This window comes from Microtus oregoni, unplaced genomic scaffold (genome assembly GCF_018167655.1).
Source record: "Microtus oregoni isolate MIOR12 unplaced genomic scaffold, Mior012 000013F_ref0000133, whole genome shotgun sequence".
Taxonomy (NCBI): domain Eukaryota; kingdom Metazoa; phylum Chordata; class Mammalia; order Rodentia; family Cricetidae; genus Microtus; species Microtus oregoni.
Window position 1 is genome coordinate 24,332,477 of NW_024543072.1, and position 22,278 is coordinate 24,354,754.

General features: G+C 43.1%; 1 protein-coding gene across 3 annotated transcripts in view; it reads right to left on the reverse strand.

Moving 5' to 3' along the window:
* Positions 1-22,278, reverse strand: part of Synpr (synaptoporin) — a 317,060-nt gene that overhangs the window by 145,178 nt on the left and 149,604 nt on the right. The window contains exon 1 of one of the 3 annotated variants that reach the window (XM_041662903.1): positions 18,994-19,362. The exons of the other annotated variants lie outside the window; for them this stretch is intronic. Within the exon in view, the coding sequence (XP_041518837.1) occupies positions 18,994-19,017 (24 nt within the window). The 5' untranslated portion in view covers positions 19,018-19,362. Of the gene's footprint in view, positions 1-18,993; positions 19,363-22,278 lie in introns of those variants that run through there. 3 annotated transcript variants of the gene reach the window in all.

Genomic DNA, 22,278 nt, shown 5'->3' on the forward strand with positions numbered 1-22,278 from the left:
ACTACTTTTGTGTTTTAACATGAAGTTTAAGTTCTATTTTCCCCCATGAAACTCTTTTACCATTCTTTGATAGACAGAATATCGAAGTCCCTATAGATGTTTATGTGCTAATTTACCATGTAACTATCTTAACTTGGTGATGACATTCTTGACTCAACTCCTCTGACTGAACCAGTGGCTCCCAGGTAAAGGCAAGCAGATATATACATAGCAGTCAAGGAGAGAAAGAATAAAATTAAACATGGTTGACCCAGGTTAATAGCTTTAATGATAAGGGCAAAGCCACACACCAAGGCATTAGGCAGTCTACAGGATTTGAAAAAGAGGAGGATGGGGCTACTCAACAACACAGAGAAGGAAACAAACACTCCATCTGGTGACTTCTAAATTCCACAACTAGAACATAAGTTTATATGAAGACACTGAATTTGTGGTAATTTGTTAGTTAAAATTATATATTCCCTGATTCTCTTTTCCATCACAAGGGAAAATTGGCTTCTTTGTTTTTAAGCTTTTACTTAACTCTATGCACTAAATAATTTATATACCCACCTCTTTTAATGAAAATAAAAACTTTAAGAGAAGCTACCACATCTCATGCTTATTTATATATGAGCATAGGACTGGAATATAACTACGTATTTATTAATTTATTCATTAACTTGTTCAGTCCTCTGTCATTCAAATATTTTTTATTGACTGAGTGCTTAGTATGCATGAGTCTAGATACTGCTAGGTTCCATTACTGCACTAAATAGCAAAACTAAAAAGATTTTTGGCTTCAAGGAGCTTATACTTTACTAGAGGAAACACTGATTAAGAGCCATGAAGATAATTTGAGTTGACTGAAAAATGTATAAAAATAGATAAGGGACTCAGAGCAGGAAGAGTGTCCAGGAAGAGAGAAGGGCATGCACATAGAATCAGTGCAGATGGAGCACAGTGTGTTCGAGGGACTGTACTAGACTAGACAGTGACTTGAGTGCCATGGAAATGAGGTGGAAAAGCAAGCCAGTGCTACGTCCTACAGGGTCTCCTAGGCTGCACTCGGACAGTGTGGAATGTGTCAGGCATGGAGCGTGTTAAGTAGACTGTACTTAAGAAACGGCTGCTTCTTGGTGTATGAGCAATAGCTTGGAGAAAGAGGTAGGTGGGCTAAGAGTGAAGATGTTGCAAGACAGGGAGAGAGATAAGGATGGACAGGAAGTGGACAGACTGGGGGCTGTTTTGGAGGTTACAGCAATGATATTTAAGGCTGAGTCAGGGGGTAGTTAAAGTGGGTAAGGGAGGCATCTCAGGAGACTTTGTGGGAGAAAGGAATACTGCATTCTCCTACAACGTGTGGTGGAAATCACCTGAGAGGTTTAAGCAACTATAGAAACTGAGTGCAGAAGGCAAGCTTCTCTCAGAGTCCCAACCCCAGCCCCAGAGGCAAGAGATGGTGTAATGTTATCTGCATAAACAAGGTGATTAGGTGGTATTAGAGATTTCATTCAAGGCAGAACGTTTTGTTTTTCCCTTACCCAATCCAATAAAATCTGGTTTATCCACAGAGAAAACCTGTGCTCCCGGAGGTTGAAGTATGTTGGAGGCCAATATAATTTCCTATAATGTTTTCATACATGGACATTAAGCTTACTGAAGCTAAAATATAGTTCCATAAAAAATACATAGCATCTCATTCAGGGATGGTGGGACAACAGGGAGATTGGACATTGCTGAAACTTGACTCTGCAGGGGAAGATACCTGGGTCTGAATATAAGAAGTGGGTCAGAGTTTAAAATAAAAAGACAAGGAGAACATCGTGTAACAGAAGAAAGAGATGCAGTTGTGCAATGCTGGGCGCTACAGAAGGACCTCGTTCTGTTAAGGTGTGGAAGTCCAAGTCAGTGCACACTGAACACTCAAGTTGTAACCAAACCAGAAAGAATGGGTTCGGCAAAGCAGTGTTGGCATGCTACATGGATAATGGGAGCAGAGGAAGGAAGGTGCTGAGGAGGAGAGGAGAGTCAGGTAGTATTAACTGAGAGAGAAAATACTAGACTATTTGTGTGGGGAAACAAAACTAAAGGAGGCATGTAAATGGAGGGAGGCGAGGGACTGAGGGATATTTTTCAGAAGGATTCTTGGGGAATCTGATGAGCTTGTCTATAAAGACAATGGAAAGAGGAACACATGATGTGAATCCAGGGCTTTAACTTAAAAGCAATCCACAAGTCTTTCTTATAGGAAAAGGGAACCAAGAGTTAGGTCTGCTTTGAAAAGCTGTTTCAGGTATGAACGATGAACCAAGTGTGTGGATTCTAGAAGGGAATATAGAAGATTGGCCTCATTGAAGAAGCTTGAGCATTTATAAATCGGTGGGGTCATTTTACTCAATTTTTAAATATGAGTTGACCGTGTAACTTTCTTTGACCAATGCATTATATTCAGTGTGAATTTCAAACCTCAGCCCTGAATAGCCTTGAAGCTTGAAACATGCCCTTGTCCACCTCACTGGATGATAGAGGGAAGCGACTCAGTTACCCTTGTTTTCCTAGTCGGATGATAACTGACCATTAGAAAGAAAGCCAATTTATTAATTGGGAAAAATGACCATCAGTATATCAAGGAGCAACTAAGACCAGCAGACATTCAAGCCAGCCAGATTGCTAGCCCTCAGAATTATGAGTTATATATGTACAATGTGGAAGGCATTACATTTTAAGAGGGTTTGTTCTGCAGTGAAGGTGAGCTGACAACATCATATCCAAGAGATACTATCGAGGAAGAGAAAAATCAGAGGGTGTTAAAAAAGTAAACTGAACAACTCAAGGAAGTATTAGTCTAGTCAGTAGATAAAACTTAACTAAATGCAGCAATTCAATAATTTACTATATATCAAAAGCACACCGCTTGGTGGCCCAAACGTTAGTGCTTTCCAAAAAGGCGCATTCCTTCATAACTCGGATGAGAAGGAGCCAAATGAGAGAATTATTATCCGTAAGAAGTAGTTTGGAAGATGCCATCATTGTGAATTAACATAAGCAACAGCATCAGTTAGTGGTAGGTAATCAGTCCTACGATCAGCCAGGGTGGAAGAATCAGCCAAGAGTAAGGGACTACCAACATACTTATGCCACTGACTCACAGTGGAAAATTCAATGCGCCCATCATAAGGTTTGGACTCTGTGGGTCTGTGCAAGTCTTCAGAGAGGTTCTTTCCCCTCCATGAGCACCAAACATTAGCACTTGCTCTACTAAGACTTCCATTACGAACTGCGACTGCCTAATTGTGATTTTAGTCGGGTTCTTTCAATACGTTCCTATTTTCCAAAGAAGTCAGTTGGTTAGATCTAACACTTAAAGGTCTTCTCCCATCCTATCTTGTCTTAATTTATTTTAGCAACTTCAAGAAGTACAACACGCTCATTAAAATGAACCGTCTGTGTGTCTCGGTGCCAGGCTTACCAGCGAGACAAGTGTCCCGGAAAAGTCCCTAGGGGGGGGAAAGCAATGACCTGATAAAACCTTAAAAATGAAAAGATAACCAAACTTAAAAAATAGCCCTGCTAGTGGGGGAAAAACATAGCCAATTGGAATTGAAAACAACCATTGAGGACTCAGTTTATTCAAAGGGTCAAGGGTGGGGATAATTCTTTTTTGAAGGGGAAGGAGAGCAAGAGGGCTCAGAACACACAGTGGCCTCACATAGCTTCTAGAGCCTTCGAGGTCTTCTGGAGAAGGAACTTTCAAGTGGAAGGTGACTGTTGCCTTGAGGGAACAAGCAGCCCAGAGTGGCCAGCATCTGTTCCTTGGGAGATGTGATTTAGCATGTAGTCCCCTGGCAGAGCCATGCATAGTTCAAATAATAAAAACCCAGAGACAGAGACTGGGGTTCAAGTGGAAGATCAGAAAAGCAAAGCAGCCAGGCACTTCCACCTCAGACCGACGAGGAGCGATCCTGCCTCCACGACCCTGAGCTCCTGACTCTTCCTGTCTTCTATTCCTGTCTAGTACTGGGATTAAAGGTGTGTGCCACCACCACCCAGCCTCTATGGCTAACTAATGTGGCTGCTGGGATTAATGGTGTGTGTCACCACTGCCTGGCCTGTAATGGCTGATTGGTGTGGCTAGCTTTGCCCTCTGATTTTCAGGCAAGCTTTATTTATTAAAACATAAATGAAATATTAATATAGGCATGAGTTTCCCTGGATCCATCAACTCAGAAAAATCAAAGGCCCTTTTGATAGTGCCTTTGTGTTCTTTATCAGAATAGAATGAACTAGGCATTCCTGGACGATCTGAAGACAGGAACTTCTATACCATTCAGATGGAGGAAGCTGGGCTCAAGCTGAGCCCGTAGGGTCCTATAGGTTGTCTAGAGGACAGAGCAAACAGAAAGGCCATGATGCATGATTATCCCAGCTCGAGTCTCTTTCCAGACAGTCTGCAGAACACCGAAAGGATTCCCGATGGCCTGTGGCTAAAGTGTCTACCATCACTTGCCTTTGTATCATTGAGCAAGTTACTACATAGGTTTTCTTAGTCTTGCCTCTGTGAAATGATACGGTTATTGCCAACCTCTTGGAACTATTGGGGAATTCATTGGTTAAATGTGCTTAACATATCCCACCCTATGCTTTGATCAAAGAAATTAGTTCCTCAAAGAAATCGTAATTTCTTTCCCTAGTATCTCACACTTCACGTGCCAAGGACTGAGGAGACTTTGAGGGACCAGCACAACAGCATTGTCTAGTAGGAAGTGTAAATTCCAAGTGATTGCCATTTATCCATCTAGCAAACATTTATTAAACATTTCCTCTATGGAAAACACCATGATGAGATAAAATTATTGATGCTGGAAATTAAGAAGACACATATACACAACCATATTCATAGACAAAACAGAAAAGAAAATAGGAATATAAGGACGTCTTAGTTTTCTGCTTTTAATACAACTTGCATGGATAAAAGCATACAATTCAGTAATTGGGATCCAGTCACTGTGCTTTCTGAGCTTTCTATGAATATTCTGCACATGGGGAGATAAGCAGGATTCTCTCTCCCTTCCTTCCTTCCTTCTTCCTTTTTCCTATCTCCCTCCCTTCCTTCCTCCCTCCATTCCTTCCTTCCTTCCTTCCTTGCTTCCTATCTCCTTCCCTTCCTTCCTCCCTCCCTTTTTTCCTATCTCGCCCTTCCTTCATTCCTTCCTTCCTTCCTTCCTTCCTTCCTTCTTTCCTTCCTATCTCTCTCTCCTTTCCTTCCTCCCCCCTCATTCTCTCCCTCCCTTCCTCCTTTCCTTCCTATTTACCTTTCTTCCTATCTCCCCTTCCTTCCTTCCTTCCTTTCTTCCTTTCTCTCTCTCTTCCTTCCTTTCTAGAGGAGCTACCTCTACTAGGACTTATGTGCACCACACCTTCAGCTGTCTTGGCTGAGCATACAGAGTGTTTTCTGAGGTCTCCATAATGTCCCGTCCCTAGTGCAGTCTTGAGAGTGGGAGGGGACTGTAGCAAAGTGTGAAGGAGACAAAGGCATGGTTGGTTATGAGCCTAGAAAATGTCAATTGTTCATCATATAAACAAATCTAAGTAAAATTAGAACAGGGATAACTAATTGGCCCCTCCAGAGGCCAGGATGGGTATGGGTTGACTGAGATCTGTCTTTTCTGACTATGCTGGAAGGGGGAACATGGTAATTAGATGTGCTATTTCATATATAAGTGCTATGGCTGTAATATTCCTGTTATGGGGTGATAGTATTATTTGCATAGTTCCTGTTGAATGAAGAGGGGTATCACCCCTTCAAGTAACAACCTAAATACTTTACTGATAGAATTCACTGGGATGTCATTTCATTTTAATCCAGTGGAACAAGATCATTTCTAAATTCAAAATAGAAAGCATTCAACAAGACTTTATTTGAAGTGAATGCTTTAAAGGTCATTTTGTGTGTGTGTGCGTGTGTGTGTGTGTGTGTGTGTGTGTGTGTGTGTTGAGACAGGTTTTCTCTGTGTAACAGTTCTAGCTGTCCTGGAAGTCATTCTGTAGACCAGGCTGGCCTCAAACTCACTGAGATCCACATGCCTCTGTCTTCTGAGTGCTGTGATTAAAGGTGTGTGCTACCACCGCCTGGCAAAAGTCCATTGTTAAGTTTAGATAAAGAAGCCACGTGTGGTTGTGCCTGCCTCTTGGAAGGCAAACACTACTGGATTGCTACATGTGCAAGGCCAGCTAGGATTATATAATAAGACATTTTCTTTAAAAAAAACAAAGTAAAATAACAACAACAAAAATACTGTAACAATCTATAATCTAACAAGGTTTTTTTTTTTTAAATACATCAAATTGCCTTGAAACTGATACTGGATACATCATCGGTATCTTTTACCTTTATGGTACTTAACCTGTCTGTACCCTCACCTTATCACAGGCAATAGTAATGGGTTAAAATGACCTCAGCACATTCCCACAATACACAGTAGTTACTGCACATAGCCATTCACCACCCAGCAGTTCTTACTTTTCTCCCTCAGGGAAGGGATTTTATAAATCTTCACCAAGTAGGTGGAGGTCCAGGGTCACATTACTGTAAAGAGAGAGGGCCTGGCCTACATCCCCGTGTTATTGCTCACCGACCCAGAATCTCCAGTCAACTGAACACGACACTTTTTGATGGAAAAGTCAATAAACATGTAATCTAATTCACCCATGGAGCTATTGCTGGTATGACATATGAAAGTGTCCAGCATTGGGTGTCATGAGCCTGTAATTATCACAAACTCTGTGGGAAGGTGGAAGACGCAGTGCAGATGGTCAAAAGCTTTGAAGTCAATTCCATGTTTGGAGTAGGCTGACACCTTGTCTATGAGGAAACAGAGAGAATCTCTAAACATTAACAAAGTTGAAATTAGTGATTCCCCTACGTGATGTGGTGTGTGTGTGTGTGTGTGTGTGTGTGTGTGCACGCGCGCGCAAACATGCAACTGTGCAGGCTATATACACGGGTGGTGGTTGGATGTCGATGCCAGATGTTTTCCGTTATCGCTTTCCACGCTGTTTTGGCTATAGAGTCTCACACTGAACCATGGACTTGCCATCTCACCTGGACTATCTGGCAAGCAAGTCCCCAGGATTCCATTGTCTGCAAAGCATCGTTATTATAGCTCTGGGTACAGTTGTGTTTCTGAGCCTGGGTTCTAGAAATTTAAAATCGGGTCTTCAGGAGGCACGTTATGCATTGAGCTAGCCCTTCAGCCCCTGCACTTTTATTTTTGCTGTAGATTTCCAATATTAAATATACTTGTTTGTTCATTTATTTTAAACATTTTAGTTTTTAGAACATTTATTTATTTATGTATTTTATGTATATGGACAGTTTGTCTGCATGTATGTCTGCACACCAGAAGAAGACATTGGATCCCATGATAGATGGCTGTAAGCTCTCATGTGACTTCTGGGAATCACACTCTGGACTTTTGGAAGAGCAGCCAGTCCTCTTAGCTGCTGAGCCATCTCTCCAACCCAGCATTAAATGTATTGTTTGAATCAACTTACAGAAATAATGATTTAGAAGAACAGTCTATGCCTGTCCCTGGTTTATATTTCGCTACAGTGGTTATCACCAGCAACTGTTTCTGTGTCTCTGTTTCTCACTCCGGTTCCATGCCTCTCCGAGTCACACACAGCTCCCAGAACTTGCAAAACAGTGCCTTGCACTTGGTGGAAACTCCCAGAAATATTTGCAGATGAGTAGATGAAAGAATAAGGGGACAAGACCTCTGGGTTAAATTTAAACATCACTTCAGAAGCATTCAAAGTGGGTTTGTCTTTATGTTTAATTTGTAATTTCACAGTTGTCATGAAAATAGAGATAAAGAGAGTCACGGCTGAAATTTCATTCTGATTGATAGTTAAGAGTCTACACTGACTTATTTAAAGTGCCCTGTTACACCTATCTAACTGACACCATCAGAAATGTCGCAACAGCCCCTTCTTCCCCACATCTCTGTCCTCATTTCACAGATGTAAAGAGTGAGACTCAACAAGGCGAATGTCTCAAAGGTTGCACATTGGATTGGATCCCCAAGCTTTATTAGTAGGGCACAAGTTCCACGTGGCCACTCTTTCCCAGGGGAGACTAATTCAAATTTAAATGTAACTGATGTGGAACTTAAATGTAACAATGTCAATATTGTGGAAGCAATCTCATTTCTTTATGACAGACAACAACTGGCCCTAAAGACACACCCGGACCACAAGCTAACAGAAGGGCAGCAATCTCACATAACAACACTTCTGCAGATTACTGGTGTGGGTGGATGGCTCAGTGGTTAAGGTTAACTGACTGCTCTTGCAGAGGCCCAAGTTTGGTTTCCAGCACCCACGAGGTGTGGCTCACAAGCAGCCTTAACTTCAGTTACGGAGAACACAACGCCTTTCTCTGGTTTCTGAGGGCTCGACAGACAGGCAGTGTGCCTAACATACATAAAGGAAAAACAGACACATAAACAAAAATAAGTCAGTCTTAAAAACAACAACAAGGAGTGGTGATTGGCTCAACTGCAGGCTGGTGCAACCCCTGTTATCCATCCTTGTAGCAAGGGTTGTCTTTTCAAAGTCTCTTCAGTAATTTTCACTTTACCTTCAGCATTCTCCTCCAACTTCAGCTTATGAATATCAGCTACCAAGGGTGTACATATTCCTACCACAATGTTCTGTAACTCCTGCCAAAATGCCCTTGTTCTTTGGAGAGTTCCTTTCAGACTGTACCTTAGATTGACAACATATTATTGCACTCTTGTTTTGGAGAGGTTCTCTATTTTCTTCAGTTGTTGGTTTTTCTTTAGAGTCTGAAAACATGCTCATACCATAACGTTGGCATTTGCTGCCATTCTCGGGAGTCTATTTTTATTCTAAATATCACTTTCTAATAAACTCCCTGGGTGATTCTGATGTGGGCATTCCACAGCCCACACTGTAAGAAACTGAGTCCACAGGAAATGGGAGGCTGAGCTTCTATAGGACCTTCCTCCTAACATTCCCAGATCTTGCTGGAAGAGGTCCACCCACTCTGTTTGTGAAGAGAGCTGTCATCCTAACTGGAACCACAGAGCAAACAGTCAACTGGGCAAGTGGAAGGAATGAGTAGCCAGAGTCACAACCAACTGAAGCTGGAAGCTTAAGCCACACCCCCTTTCTAGGTCTGAGCTTGGAGCTTACTTATGCATAGCTTCTGATCTCAAGTACAGAGTGGTACTGGAGAGCCAACATTTATCATTTATTTCTTCTGTTTAATCTATCTCTGTCTCTCTGTCCCTGTCTGTCTCTGTCTCTGTCTCTCTTTCTGTGTGTGTGTGTGTGTGTGTGTGTGTGTGTGTGTGTGATGCATCTATGTCATGACACACATGTAGAGGTCACAGGGCAAACCTATGTGTTGATTCTGACCTTCAACTTTGAGATGAAGTCTCCTACTGCTTCCAGCAGGACAGCTAGACCTTGAGCTTCTGGGGATTTGCTGGTCTCTACCTCCCAGAATGACTGGGGTTACCGTAGCAAGCCCTATGGCATACTACTTAGCATAGGATCCAATGATCCAAACTCAGGTCCCCAGTGAGCTACCTCCCCAGCATGGAAGCCTGCCTTTTTGACAGTCTGCGGTGAAGACCACAACGCATATGCTAGGCAGCTCTCTGAGGTGCAGAAACAGAACTGGAGCTGCTGCCTAAGGATGCTAACAGCTTAAACATCACCACTCACACCCAGTCTCCACAAAGTTCCTTTTGACCTCGAAGAAGGGTCAGTGTCAAGAGAGTTTGCTGAGAGATTGGCTCCTGGAAACCATACAGAAGCTGCACCCAGGAAAACTCAAGAATATGACTGCCTAAACAAGACCCTCCCCAAATGAGGAAATCAATAGACATGCTAAAGTGGGGGGTGAAGCCTCCTGGGCTCCTCCCTAGACAATGAGCTACAGACAGTTGTTGACAGAGTGAGAACTCTTTTCCCCAGGGATGAGTCCCCTAATTGGCATACATTTGGCACCATTGAAAACACATACATACAAGCAAGATGAAACAGATTCAGCAGGTTGCAGGTTAAACATGTGTATTTATGACTTTATACATCCACATATAACAAAAATAATTAAAGGAAAAGAGGCCATGAATTGGAAAGAGAGTGGGAAGAGGACATGGGAGGGGCTGGAGGGAGGAGAGAGAGGGAGTTATGTAACTATATTTTCATTTTTAAAAACTACAAATAATAAAGTAGTCACTGGCAACTTTCCTCAGCCACGCATTGGATGTTCATCCTCCTCCTTACCTTCTACCAAGGGCAGGGTCAGAACGTGGAATGCTTTTTTCATGGGTATTCATAGTGGGAAAGAGTTCAGCACTGGGGTCAAATACAGCTAAGGTACAGCTCACAGCCGTCACTTGCATGCTGCGGGCAAGTGGCTAAGCATTCACATGCCTTCAAAATAATAAGAGTGCTCCATTTCGTGCTGTCTGGAAGATGCAAGTCCTGCAAGCAGAGAGCGCAGCGCCCATGAGCAATGAACGCTGTGTAGACATCAGCCATGTGAACTTGGTTGTTTGGTCCTGTTGGGTCATCTCTCATTTCTGCAGTCCTGGATCTTCTAAAGGAGTCTATGCCCTTCGTATTTGATGGGCTCTAATCCTTTCCCCCTTAAACTCTATTGCAGAACTGTTATGGGGATTAAATAAATTAACAAGCATAAACACTTGGAGCCTCGCCTGTCATATAATTAGTACCCAAGATGGCTTAGCTCTTATATTTAAAACTTAACTGTAATAATAATTAAATAGCTTTCGAAGGATTTTGAAATGTGCCCGCCAGCAGCCCTCAGACTGCAAATCTTGTGATGCTGTGGACTGTACCAGTTTCAGTTACCCCCAAGTGTAAACCTCTTAGTGCAATGCCTGGCACATTGTTGCCTCTCCTAAGAGAAAAGAAGAGATATGAGGGGGAGAGTGAATCAAGATGCACTCTTACCTTCCTTAAGGGATCTTCAGAAACAAAGCTCTGAGAGATGCTCTCTGGGTGCAGGGGCAACAAGGATGGGAGGTGAAAGGACCTTAGTGAAGGAACTGGGCTGGGGAGGTCAGGAAGGGCGCCATTCAAAACCTCAGAGGACGGGGAGTCTGCAGTTAGGAGTCAGAGAGGAGAAAGCAGAGGAAAGCACCCTGGGAAAAGGCTGCCAGAAAATAATAGCCTTCAAAACCTACGAGCTAACTGATTTTTCCAATCAAATGTGTCAAGGGATGCTTCAGTAAATAAAATCGAGAAAGGAGAAACCTTTGAATTTCCGGCAGCAAGGGCTAATGAGCAACCCGGGGAGGGAAGCCATCAGGGTTTTCCTTGAACTCTCCCGTGTGGAGACAATCATGAGCACGAATTCTGAGAAGCTGCAGAGCCATGTGGTGCCATGAGAGGGTTAAAGTCTTGCACCATTAGCAGGCAATGGACTGAGGTCCAAGGTTAGATCAGTCTTCTCCACAATTATAAAGGCAGCGGTTTGAGCTGAGACTGGAGGAGGTGAAAGGGAGATGGAAGATTCGGGGATATTCTGTGCAAGGAGCAGATCGTAGGCAATGGCTTTATCCACATCACATTTGTTTGTATTACAGTTACTCTTCAGTAATGGTGTTCTGCCTTTGAAATCTATAATATAGGATCAGTCTCCCCTGAGAGAGTGACCCCACAGAGCGTTCCCAGGCTACTTTAGACCCATCAAGTAACTCCAGTCCTTTCCTGGAAGATGGGGAGACCATTTTCTTGTACACTCACTGAAGACACTGAGTGAAAACTGATAGCAAAATGGATTTAGAGAGAAGGAAACAATGGTATTGTCTGGGCCCACACAATCACTAGAGGACTTTCCCACATTCTCTTCACCAATTTGTACAGGAAATTCATTACTCCCATGTCACGGAGAAAGAAACCAACCGGCGGCCCAAACACATCACCTACGGCCAGGCATACTCTGTCGTCAGGAATCTGATTTATTTCCTCTCGATCCAATTTCGGTGCTCTCAGACAACTTGCAGGAAGAAGGCAGGTTTCCCAGAACCATGTCGGGATAATTAACGGAACGCTTTTTATCTTGGCAAATGTGACAAGGGGCCCAGAGGCTACCCATGAACAACTCAAAAAAAAAAAAAAAACAGTACTAGGGGCTTGGCTGCCACGCAGCACTCACTCTGGGAAAGACCTGCTTCTTTCTGTGCTTGGGGCAGGTAAAGGTGTCACTGCAAACCACGCCTGCCTTCCATGTGTTTTTATGTCTACTCTTCTGCCAGATTTTATCCCAGAGCCCCCCACCCCTGTCTCCCTTCACAAGGCTGAGGTTTTGTGACGCCAGTGCCTCAAGAGAAGGTTAGGAGCAGTCAACTAAAAGTCAGAGATCTTGCTAAGGCCCCTATGTTGCAGAATGTTTGTTTAACTATGCAAAGATTGTGCATTTGTTTAGCTATGTAAAAATGTGTGACTGTTTTACCTTGCCTGCCTAAGGGACCTGATTGGTCAAATAAAAGCTGTCCATCCAAAAGCAAGAGAGGAGGCATAGGCAAGACTCCCAGACAGGAAGAGTAAGTAGGAGGAGGAGTTTAGGTTGGAAGAAAAGAAGAAGGAAAAGGAGACAACAGGAAAACACCCGGAGTCAGCTGTCAGATAAAGGAAGTGGACAAGTAGGACGTACAGAATGAAAGAAAGGTTAAAGAGAACAAAGCCCAGAGGCAAAACATGGATGAATAGAAACAGGTTAAATTCAAAGAGCTAGTGAGACAAGCCTAAGCTAAGGGTGAGCATTCATAATTAATACGAAGTCTCTGTGTCTTTATTTGGGAGCTGGTTGATGACCCAAAGAAAATTCCAACTACACCCCTAGACACCTGCCTAGAATTCCCAGCACACATTTCTTTTAATCTGATCTTCTTATTTTCTGAGAATTTCATACAATGCATTCTGATCATTTTGCCCCCTCCTCTTTCTAACATTTACATTTTCAAGAACTGTTGTAAGTTGTTTGATTTTTATAAGAAATATTGTAATTGTAGGATAAATCAATGTGAATTTCAGATCTACTTCCTTTCAGTTGCAAGGATTTAGACACATAGCCACCTAAGCATCTGCCATGTATTTGCTAAAGGAGGTAGATTTTTATGTTGCTTCATTTGTTGATTTTTAGAATTTAATGAGCTAAGATAAGCTACCTAGGGTGGTCTAGTTTTACACAGAGACAATAGGTAGTAATTGGGAGAAGCTTACAGATGCTTCACTGCACAGAAGTAAAGGGTGGTGACAGGGAGAAGCTTACAGATGCTCCACTGCACAGAAGTAGAGGGTGGTGACAGGGAGAAGCTCACAGATGCTCCATGGCAGAGAAGTAAAGGATGGTGACCGGGAGAAGCTTACAGATGCTCCACTGCACAGAAATAAAGGGAAGTCACAGGGAGAAGCTTACAGATGCTCCACGGCACAGAAGTAAAGGGTGGTGACAGAGAAGCTTACAGATGCTTCACGGCACAGAAGTAAAGGGAAATCACAGGGAGAAGCTTACAGATGCTCTACTGGCCTCAGCCAGACTGTACCAAGCCAAATGAGGTAAATTCACAATTAAGAATCCTAAAAAAATGAAAAGAAGAAATGCCACAGAAGAATCAGTCAAAGCTGACCATAATTAGCAAGTTTTTCATTGGTTCTCACTCCAGACAGGGGCAATTTGGCAAAGCCTTTTGGTAATTTGGGTTGTCTTAGCTGAGGGTGGAGGTTGCTACTGACATCTAGTGGTAGAGCCCTTGAACGCTACTAACTATTCCACAGAGGGATTTCTCAGGCACCAACAACCTGGGGAATGTGCTAACAGTGCTGGGACTGCATAATCTTGGATTATTAGAAGTTCCTCAAATTCAGAGATGGGGCCATCTTGTTTATTGCCCTGCCTTAGCATCTGGAAGTGTGCTCAGCTCAAAGAGCCCTCCCCCCCGCCCCCACCATACACATTTGTTGAAGACAAACAAGGACATGAACACCTAGCAGAGACAGATAAAGCAAGTCAGACAGTCCTGGTTGTCAGGGAACATCTTAGGTCCTATGGGCCCCTTTGCAGTTTGTTCTCCTATCTTCTTTTCTGTCCTATCAAAATTTCTCCTTTCTTTTCTCTCCCGAGCACTGGGCAGAGGGGTAGGGGGAGAACCCCTGTGAGGCTGCCTAATAGTAGCAAACAACACTGAGAAGACCTAAGCACTATGGGGCCTCAGCCTGTTTCCTCTTCAAACCACTGCACTCAGTAGACGGTCAACACTCCAGCAAATAAGGGGAGCTCTTGCTTCCTCCTTAAGCATGAACAGATAAGCCCAATAGCACACATTCCCTGCAGACGACTTTCTGGGCCAGCTCAATTGTACTATCAGAAGACTTATTCGGGGATGTGAACTAGAAAGTAGGCTTAGGTGAGGAGTGGACCATAAAGATACTTAGTTCTGAAAGAAGAGGTATTATATCTGTTTGCTCACCCTGTATTTTTGCAGCTCTCACGGTACCCAGGGCATGGCAGGTACACTTAAATATGTGCTAAATAAAAAAGCAACCTGGTGGCCAACATTGCAATCTTTTCCTTAAATTTGATCAATTCTTTAAAAGCCTATATTTTGCCATCTTTTCGATGGGCCATGAGACATGACTATATAAGTATGCTGGCCAATCTAACACTCCTCAGTGTATGCTCTTTCTCCTGGGCTGGAAACTAGGTTTCCAGGAACTGGAATAGAATGTGTTCAGAGATACCCTTCAACCCCAACGGGTGGAAGTTATGCTAAGATGATCACGGTAAAGCATACTATGAAGTTCTGCAGATTGCTAACGGATTAGGGTCTCCACTTCAATTCAGCCCCCCCCCCCCCTCTCTTTTAAATATAAATATTTAAAGGTACATGCCCATGATCAAGAACCCTCTTTTTTTTTTTAAAGCATCCTTCTTGTGCTAACTTTGGGCTCCAAGCTTGAGGTGATCCTTGTAAATACCTAACAAGACCCCTGCTCTATGTGCACACTAGCTTACAGTGAGCTTGGTGTCAAGTTCAAGACCTCTCCAACACACTTGTCTTCATACCAGCCACTTTCTTTATATTTAATGGGCTCTTTTTATGCACTCAATGATCAATATATTTAAAGACACACATCCATATCTAAATTCAGCAGAAATAAGCAAAGTTTGGATTGGGTAGGATTTCTAGTACTGTTTATCTGGGACTTAGTGATCTCTCTGAAGAAGGAAGACTGGAAAATTGTTTCCTTTATAAAACTGCTTCCAAGATTGGTTAGAAGGGATGGCACACATTTGATTCGCCCTGAGGCTGAGCACAACATATTTTCTTAGAGCAAAAGTCTATGTTTGGTGGCTCTCAGTACATTTAGAACCCCCATAAGCACTCATCAACAAAAAGCAAAATGATCCAGGTTTCTTTATCGGTGCTGGCTCTAATACCACACTCGCTGATTAAACCACCAAATTATGTCTTATTCAAGAACAGGAGAAAAGCGAATTCAGAATGATGTTATTGTTTCTGCCAAAAAAAGAAAATGACTGTTAGCTTAGAATCATTTCACTGCAGTTTGAGCTTTTAACCACCTAACTGTCTATGAAAGTGTTAGCTCAAAACTAGTGCAAATTAGTCAGCAAATCATAACACACACACACACACACACACACACACACACACACAAAACCCTCAATGTTGTGACCACACCTTCAAAGATTCACTCCGGGAGCCACCAATGTGCTGTGTTTGTTCTCTCATTTGCTTTTGTCATTTGGGGTTTTGGTAAAATACAGTAAGGATGTCCTGAGGTAGACTTAACATTCTAGCCACATTCTCATCACTCGGAATCCTCCCTGGTGGAATAGAAGACAGCACAGTGTTTCCCAGATTTACCATGAGTGCTGTGCCCTGTTTCCACCCTGCTGCTTGAGGGGAAATTTCAAACATATCGATTCTATGTTAGTCAAAAATTTCCTCTGGAAGACTTGTCTGAGTTGTACTGGTTTGGAATGGATTTCAAATGGGGAGCTCAGTACCTGGGTGCAAAGAAACGTGTTTAAGAACTCAGGGCTTCAACTCTGCCGCACTGCTCAGCTCCCTTAGAGGCAGTTGGGTTCATTTTTAATTACCTGGCTGATAGAGAAACAATATTATAACTGAAGCACCACGTAAGCCCTTTCTAGTTAGCCAAAGAACAGGAAGAAAATCACGGGGGCGGCTGAAGTGAAGGTGAGCATTCTATAAAGTTTTCCCAAGTGAAGCAAATCAATTGGTACGGCCTTTTTGCACTTTGCATCCACGACATGCTGGGCGCCTTGAGATACTGATGTTTCTAAGTTATTTTGCATCTTTATTTGGAACCCTTTGTTCACAGACTGAAAGTCAAGGGACAGATTTGTCTTGCTCACTTAGAGGGATACCTTAATTTAGCCACATCTGCATACGTTCTCTCCCCAGGCTGGCTTCCTTTTGCTACATCCACATCTTGGGAGCTGCACAAACCAAGTGGTTCTTAGGCACATAATTAGCCTGGAGTTACAAAAGCACAGTGTGAGAAAAGGGAGGTTACCTATTGTCAGAAGAAGGAAAAATACCAGTGGAAGCGCGGCATAGTATTTGTCAAGCTCCTGCATACCACTCTTAGCCAGGAGTTTGTCATCGGTTCCACTGACAACATGGAGCCCTGACTGAGAACGGAGGTACCACTCCTCCTCACCCGCTTTATCGCGTCATCTCATCAAGTTACACACTCTCTCTGTCTCCATTTTCTTTTCTGCAAAGTGGAGAAATGAGATTAGCCTCCTCAGAGTGGCTCCGGGAGACCACACGAAGACTATGAATTGGGGGATCTCAGCCAAGTGCAGACGCATCATGGATTTACCAGTTGGACACAATCACCACCTTCTGCCTCCTTCACTTTGCTAAAAAGAATAGATGATTTCATTGTGGGGAAAAATTCAAAGTCACTTCATTATTTTTGTCCAACACTGCATTGGGATTTTCATTCCTTAAAAAAAGATTTTTTTTTTTTAAAAAACTGACTTTTCTGGACTTTGCATTCTGGACTTGTCGGAGGGATAAAATTAAAGACTGCACAGACTTATCCCAACTCAATATAATGGTCAAAGACCCTGACTTCTTTACATAACCAAGGTTTAATAGGCCTCCCTAAGGCTCCGTGTCTGGAGCCCCAACTCAGCCATGATTAGCAGGTGAAGGAGAAGACAGACACTTGTGGGCCACCGTTCCCTCCAACTCTACTGTGGAGTAGCTTCATATGCTGACAATTCTGTTTACAGCTCATGACTTTACGTTCAACCTGTGACGGCTGACCCTGAAGGAGCATCATCAAGGATGTAAAGCGGAGCTGGTAAATGTGAGCTGGCTGTGTGTGCTGGCGAGGAGAGAGGATGGGGCCTGCCCACCACTGACACTTCCATTCAGCTCAAGGATAAAAGCCATGCTTATTGGTTTTTTTTTTTTTCCCAACAGACTACCTGTGAAGGCGTGCTTAGCTTCTATAGGATGAGTGACATCTGCGTTTGTTATTAGAGACACATCCACAAGAACTAGGATCAGGCATTATAAATAGACAGGTGGGTTTGGGGGAATTTATTTTGAAGCTAGATCAAGCAACATTCAGACTGATTATCAAAGTTAGCAACCCCACTTCAGCATGCCAACAGCAGGTGCATTGCAGGGTGCCTGAACAGTGGTGCCCGAGGGTCAGCGCATTCTTAGACAACCGTTACTATTTCCTTAGTGCATCTGAGACCTGTCACAGTCTCAAAAATGGTTATTCAAAAAGCACATATGCCTGGGAGTTCTAGAGAAGCATGGAATTTCCAACTTTACTTTCAAAACCTCTAAGAATCGCCAGGCTTTAGCTCCCAATTTAAAGGTACCCTTACCTTTTGTTATGAATACATTCCCTAGTTCATTTACCATGAAAAAAGACTACATAGATTTGCTGACTGTGTGACAAAAATAAAAAGGGATTAAGGCATGTTTGCGTCCATTAGCATGATTAGTTAATTGTCTTATCATCCCTATGGACTATAATAGCACTAACAGATGAATTAGCTGAGGAATTCAGACCATCCTCTGCCCTCAGTGACCAGGTGATGCATCTAGAATTCATGACTCTGACAGATGTGACCAGACATACATTCTGCATCAGTGTGGATCAAATAAGAACAACTTTTCCCCTGGTTAGCTGGAGTTATAGCCACACCAGAGCCAAGACTGGGCCTCCGGCAGATGTTGGCACAAATACACAATGCAAAGAAAGTAGGAAAAGAAACAATGGCTACTTGAAGCCTAGCTTTTCATACAAGGCAAGAGGTTTACTTTAGCAATGTGAATACTTTAAAGAGAGAGAGAAAGAGAGAGAGAGAGAAAGAGAGAGAGAGAGAGAGAAATTCAGGTCTTTTAAAGAATACCTCAGAATTGAAAAGAAACCCCATTCCTTCATTATTCTCTGGTGTAAGACCTGAGGAGATTGACACATAATATTTGGTAGCTATTTAAGGAGTTGAAGGCATTCGCACTACAATGATGATGAAGAAACTTTAATTAAAATGGGAAGCAGGTTGCAGCACAATGAATATACTTAGAACATTAAACACTCTTAAAGTGGCTGATATAGAATGGCATTATATTTTTATAAAGCCCAATATAACTTTGCTTAAATAGTTTCCTTACTGTGTTAAGAGAAACCCAGAAACCCAGTATATACTTAACAGCTAATGTGAGAATTATATATACCACATAACCCAGACTCTTTGGTCTCAACATATGCATAAAAGAAAACAAAGTTAAGGGGAGGGAAGATATCATCACTGGATATTTCTAAAGAATCACATTAGGAAAGAAAAGTATACAGCCCAAATGTACTTACACACGACAGAGAAAGAGAGAGAGAGGCAAATCAATAGAGAGATGAACTTACCGGAGCAAATATCACCATACACATTTACAAAAGAATTGGTAGTCCAACTTCCCTCTCCTGAAAAAAGACAGAGGTTGTCTCATACTAAAAATGAGGCTTCTCTTTCCACAGCACCAGCTCTTGCCCCTCTCTTTATGAAGCCAAGGAGGAGGACAAGAAATCAATGCAGAGGCAAAGGGAGATGCTATACCAATCAGAGAGCAGCTTCTGCCTCCTTGCAGAGGGCTGGGAAAACAGTCACATTAGGAGACAGTGACAGCCCACAGCTGAGTACAGCAACCTGATACTCCCCTGGATGCGAAGCTGCCTGCTTTGTGGGGAGGTGGTTACCTCAGTGGCGTACCTCCCACTCCTGCCTCTCCGCTCACAACCAACTGCAAGTGCAGGGCCGCTTTGCACAAGCACGCTGCATCAGGAGCAGAGGCACCAGCTCCCTCTTACTCAGAGAGCCCCCTCCCCTCGTGGGCACAGTACTTAAAATCAAACCGGGAGCTGAACACAAGCCAGGATTTTGCATGTTGAGGGTACGGGGAAGCAGTGTTTCATTAAATCCTCAGGCACAGATCTGCAGATGAAGCAAATGTATGTTTGTTTTAAAAGAAATTGCCCTCGTTTTTATGGAAATGCATGGGTGTTATGTATGATACCCATTTGAGAAATTCATGAACTGTCCATAAATAATCATTAAGATGATGGCACTGGAAGATGGGCTTTGCAGGCTCTGGAGACTAGGGGAGGAACAAATTACAACTTGGTGCTCATCCATCATGGTAGTATTAATGAAGACCTGCAAAACTCACAAAATTAAAAAGCTTGCAGTACCCACATTTCTTTCTTTCCTTTACAGAAATAAATGGCACTAACTTCCCCAAGGGGCAGCAATCTCACCATCTGGAGGGGATGTGTTCCAGAAGGCTGGACTAGAGTTCACGGAGGGGCTGTTGCAGGTTGCAGGCCCGCCTCATTCGGGTGTCCTGAGGATATTTTATCACCCACTAAGGACAATGATGCTGATGATCTATACTGAAACTCCTAGGGTGGAATCCTGAGTGCCAATACCCTCTCTGTTCTGAATGAGCGCCATACTCAGCAAAGGGATGGCGTCCAGTTGTCCCTGGTGTCTACTCAGCACAGGGATGGTGGTTAGTTGCCACTTCTACTTCATCTTTGCCTTTTGCTCAGGTACTGACGCCCCCATCAGAAACTCAAATAGGCTGCCATGTGTTTAACTTATGGTCGGCAATCCAGAATCCGCCCTGTGTCTTCTATATCCCTCTTTCTGCTTCTGTCTGTCTGTGTCTCTCTCCTGTTCTCCTCCAGACACATGCACACACACCACAGTAACCATCCTCATCCTTTCTCTTTCAGCCTTATCTTTTTTTTTTCTGTTTGGAAGGGGATGTGTGAGTCCAGCAAACAATGCCCCCAAAATGTGATCAAGAGTGCAGTATCCTAGACTCCTGAGCTGGTTCTTATTTCACGGGCTGTGTGACCGGAGGAACCTCTTGAGCTCTCTGAGACTGAGTTTTCCCTCTGTAAAACTGGTACGCTAACACTTTACAGTTCTTGGCAGGGAGGTGAAAGAAAGGCATGAAAGATAGACAAGACAGTGTTTTCCTCAAATCCAAATATGTGCTCAGGAAGGCCAGTTTGATGTCTCCTTCTCACTTGATTTGCTCCATTTGTGTTTTGCCCAGCAGTACTGAGGATAGAATCTTGGGCCTCGGGCATTTGGGGCAAGTTTGCTAACACCTAACACCAATTTCAGCCTCAGCTTGAAATCTTGTTCCATATGCATAAGCAAGCCTTCAGGGTACGTAAAACTCTTCAAACTGGATGGATTTCATGGTCCTTTGAAATTATCATAGGATCCCATCCCTTAACACTCTCTCTCTCTCTCTCTCTCTCTCTCTCTCTCTCTCTTTCTCTCTCTCTCTTTCTCTCTCTCTCTCTTTCTCTGACAGTCACTAGCATATGCTTATTGAAAAGTTATCAAATGGTAATGGGAGAAATTAATTGGGTAAAGCCAGTGAAAAGGTTGATTGTCACCTAGCCTTTAAGTAAGCACTCAATACATATTTTCAGAATTAATGAATTCAGAACTCATAGAAGGAATGACACCTCATGCTGAAAGTCCCTGCTCTGCCCAGTGGAGGAAGGTTGAGGGGTGATTTGTCAGCCATGAATCCACGTAGAAACCCATCCTTCACAGTTCCACAGTTCTTCAGAACGAACAGTGAGTACCACTCACCAGCTCTGAAGATGAAGAGACTCATTTCAAGTTATAAGACATCTTCTACATGATAACCATGGGCATTCTTGACTCTGCTCCAGGTGGTCTGCTAAGTGGTGTTTATATGAATCATTTTATATGGGTCCCGGGGAATTAAAAAGTTATTGTTATTCCAATTGATGGAGGAAGATGCACAGACCCAGAGAATTGTGCGGCTTGTCCGCAAGCACATGATCAATAGTTAGTAAAGTTGTGATGGAAGACAAGGCCGATACAATTGCCCAGCTGTCAAAACATCCACTGCATCCATCCCACAAGGGTTCTTAACTCATTACTTATTCAGCGCGGGGCATGACTAATCACTAACCCACATGAGAAGTTGTGCTCCCTGGGAGCATTATTTAGCAAGTAGGTACATGGTTCCTTCTTGCTTCTGTTAGTGGTAATGCTGTGTGATCCTGGGTATGTCCCTGTATTGGTTTGTGTTTTCGTTTTTCCCATATTTAGATTTAAGAATTTCTCCACAAAGACTTTCTGGGTCAACTGAGCCTAGATAAGATGTGAGAGAAGACGGGTAAAGTGTGATCTTCTGACCAGGTGCGTCTTCCCTGCCCCAACAATAGCTCCAGACAAAGCGTATGCTCTGCGCACCGCCTGCCCATCACCATCACTTTGTACTACAGTGGATTCTCAGTAGCTCTTGCTAATTCCACAGAGCCCTGTAAATGCAGAAGTTGCCCATCGTCAGGCCTGTGCAGTGTAAAACAGACCGACCCCTTGCAAGGGATGATATTTCAATCACCGTCCAGTAGGCTTAAAGGAAAATCCACGCTGTTTATTCTGCTCACAAAACCTTGAGGATCTGGCTCCATCTACTGTTTTCTTTTCCCTTCCTCTCTCCTCCCCAGTCTGGCCCTTATGTCTTTCCTGCCGAAAACCTGGGCTGCTGAGAAACTGACCTGCTCTCAGTTTCCTTCGCCACACAGCCCTTAGTTTACCTTTTACTCTTCCCGTCTCCCATTGACAACTAAGTAAAAAGGAATCTTTCCCGT